Here is a 3,549-nt window from a genome sequence, read left to right as displayed (position 1 = left end):
GTTCCCAGATTCTGAAGATGATTCTCTCCCAGGAAGTACTGATTTTGTTGGTGCTCATGGGGCTTTGTTTTCCCAAAGCATGGTTTAGGCAGGGTTGGAATTTCTCGGGATGAATTGAATTGTGAACTTGGATGGGCTATCTGTCATCGGGTTTTAAAAGTTTAGGAATGAAGAGACCTTACAACCTAGAAGGGTAAAGCTGGAAGGAGATTTAGAACATAAGACATTTGAGCTAGAAAGGGTCTTTAGAACATAGAATATCAGAGCCTGAAGGGACCTTAGAATCTAGTATGTTGGCGTAAGAAGAAACATTAGAACAGAATCTAGAATGTTAAAGCTAGAAGGGACATAAGAATGTAGAACCTAAAATGTTAGTGCCTGAAGGGATCTAACCTAATGTAATCTAATCTAATCTAAGCCCCTCACAAACATGGAAATTAAGGCCCAGAGAAGGAGAGTGACCTTGCCCAAAGTCACATAGTTTGTAGAACAGCTGAGACCAGAACCCCATCCTCCTCCTGTTCCTTGGGCCAGTATTCTTTTCACCTGTAGATACTGGCTCTATATGATGATTTGTACTTTTTCGAAGGATTTTCCCATCTGTCACAAAGTCTGACCTTCGCAACAGCCCTGTGAGGTAGCAGGGCTGGGATTATTTATTCCCATTTGACAGATGAGGTAATGAAGGCCTGGAAGTTATCATAGGATTTGGAGTTGGAATGGACACTTAAAAACCGTCTAGTCTGACCCTTTCACTTTACAGTGGAGGAAACTGAGGCCCAGAGAGAGGTCGGTTGACTTGCCCCAGATCAGATTGGAAGCAAAGGGAAGGACCTCACTCAGGGTTTCACACAGAGTCATTGGTGGATGTGGGACTAGATTGGATGTCTCCTGAGTCCTAGTTCAGTGCTTTTTTTATTGGTTTGGGAGGGAGGCGACACAAAGAGATACCATCACATGCACAGAAGGGAACTGAGACTCAGACATGGTTCATGCCAGGCCATGGGAGCCTAGCAGCTGCAGCCACGTGTGCAGGCCTGGCTCAGGATGTTGTTGTTTCTCCCGTCCTGGAGCTTCCCGTGAACTGGGGGTGCCACACGGTTCTCACCAATGGGGAGCTGCCCACTTGTGTCCTGCTGCCTTCTCAACCTGGAACCAATCACAGTACAGAACAGGACATGGAATTAGTTTCCAAGAATATGGGGCTGCTCAGTTGAGGAGTAGGACTGAAGAGATTGAGCAGTTCATGAAACACAATTATAATCCATAGGACTGAAGAAAACTTTAGAAATCAGTCTAACTTCCTTATTTTTACAAATATGTGAGGACCAGGGAAAAGGGTAATTTTTTCCCCCAGGGTCTCACAGGTATTATGTGAAATGGGATTCAAATCCAAGTCTTCTGATTCGGAGTGTAGAGGTCTTTCTAAAATTTGTTCTCCATTTTATAACAAAGGACACTTCTTTATAGCCTAAGTGAAGTAATTGGGTAAGATATCAATTACCTATGACCCTGTACAAGTCTCTTCCCCTCTCTAGGCCTCAGATGATCTGGCTCATGACATCTAAAGCTTCTTTCATCTATGAAGTTTGATGCCACCAACTCTATGCAACTCTACACATTTATCAGTTTTTGTGTAAAGTCCTGCCTTTAAGAAACAAATTGCATGCCTAGAAACTAATTTTTTTTTGAATGGTAGATATGATTGCAGTCTCAGAAGTGTGACACCCCTGCTGGAGCTAGGGAAGGGGTATTTAATCAATTCCCCAGTGGTCTCTGTCCAACCTCTTATTCCTTCTTTTTTGCAAATATAACAGGTACATGTTTATTTACATGCTCCTGGAAGGCAGAAACTGGGGTCCTATCTTGAGTTTACCAGTGACTGCTTGTAGTACTTTTAAGACAAGTCTGTTCCTCTCCTGGGTCCTTGGCTGCCTCATTTGTTAAAGAAAGAGGCACTGGATCACTAAATTGTCTTACAAATTACCAAATTATCTCCTAGTTTGCTCCAAAACCCAAGGATTCTCTGAGGTACTAATGCTCTATAATACCAAGTTTAGCAGTGTTGACATAGGCTCTGTAATGACTGTACTATATGTTAGAACTTCTCTTCCAAGACAATGGAGTTACACAACAACCAGCCAATTAGAAGGCTTCTGAAGCCCAAAGCTGCTTGACATACCAGTGATCCTTTGCGAGTGAACTGTAGCTGAGATTGGTTAGACCTCAGCTAGCTATAGATGCCTACAGGACCAACCCAAGTCAGCCTGGTCAAGCAGAAGGTACAGACACAAGACCTTGCTCAGGATTTTTTAAACATCCTACAGATGTCCTCTCCTTTACCCCTGCTCCCTGCCCAAAAGCCTCCGTAATGGCAAGCAAAGTAGGATTTTTTTGCTGGATTGAGTTCTAGCCAATCAGAGACTGGTATACAAGTTCTAGCCAATTAGATGGCTGACTACAACCATATATAAAGAGAGCCCAGAGTGTGAGAGAGCAGACATTGAGAGAACCAGCATCGAGGTGAGCCAGTGTTGAGAAGAAGAAGGATGAAGAGAAGAGACCAAGAAGAAGAATGAGCTGTGAGCATTGAGCTTAAAGGAAACCTAAAAGAGCTGGGGAGAGGAAACCTTTGAGAGCTGGGAGAGGAGACCTCTGAGACCTGGGAGAAGAGCTCTGAGAGTGAAGAGGAGGCCTCTGAGAGTGGAGATAAGACCTTTGATGACAGAGACTTGCTGGAGGAGTTTCTGAGCTGTAAAAGAAAATAGAGCTGTAGGGCAGAAACCTGTCCATGGGAAGGAGGCTTAGTTTAAGCCCCTTTTGAGAGCTGTTAAAGTGAACTGAGCTGTTAATGCAGAGCCTCTGGCCTTTGGAAGTGAATTGAGGTGGTGGTGCTGGTAGTGTATGTTGTTGCGCTAATAAGCTTTGCTTTCCCAGGGACAGAAGTTGTGGACAGGAACCCTTGGAGCTGCCTTTGGGCAGGAGCAGGAAGAGCTTGGAGTGGAGCAGTCCCTGAGCTGAGACATGGAGCAGGAGTGGAGAGCTGCCTACCCGTGAATCCAGGTGAGAGTTGCAATTGGTCAACCTACAGAGGACTTGGAAGTCAATCTCAAGTGAAGATGAAAGAGGACTTTACTTGGAAGCTTGGTATTGATTAAGGAGATTGTTCTTACTGTGACCTAGAGGTGGATGGTGTGGTATTTTCTGCTACCCCTTAAAGATGTGTTGTGCTATGGAAGACCATAGCCCGGGACCCCCGATTGTGTAAACAAGTATTTTGGGAAATGCTACTGAATGCAATGATATATACTATGCACCATATGACATACTGGGTGTCATGATATATATATATGTATGTATATATATGTATATGTATTTTAGATGATATGTTTTGCTTAAGAATGTTGCTATGAATGTTATGCTTTAGTTTACTGCTCAATAAATAGTTTGTTAGATTGTGCAATTAAACCCTTAAAATTATTCACAACAGCAGTCCTCAGGTGTGCTGCTGTGATTGGTGTGACATCCTCTAGAAACGATAATATCTCA

The 3,549-nt window shown here is 43.5% G+C and overlaps 1 protein-coding gene across 1 annotated transcript in view; it reads right to left on the bottom strand.

The window, feature by feature from the left end:
* Positions 1-1,010: 1,010 nt before the first annotated feature.
* The window catches only part of STK32B (serine/threonine kinase 32B), a 311,999-nt gene continuing 309,460 nt past the window's right edge, over positions 1,011-3,549 (bottom strand). The window contains exon 11 of the mRNA XM_036763960.1: positions 1,011-1,149. Coding sequence (XP_036619855.1) covers positions 1,011-1,149 — 139 coding nt within the window. The remainder of the gene's footprint in view (positions 1,150-3,549) is intronic.

The sequence above is a fragment of the Trichosurus vulpecula genome, chromosome 6 (genome assembly GCF_011100635.1).
Source record: "Trichosurus vulpecula isolate mTriVul1 chromosome 6, mTriVul1.pri, whole genome shotgun sequence".
NCBI lineage: Eukaryota > Metazoa > Chordata > Mammalia > Diprotodontia > Phalangeridae > Trichosurus > Trichosurus vulpecula.
Note: the sequence above shows the minus strand (reverse complement) of the source record. Positions and strands in the feature narration are given on the sequence as shown.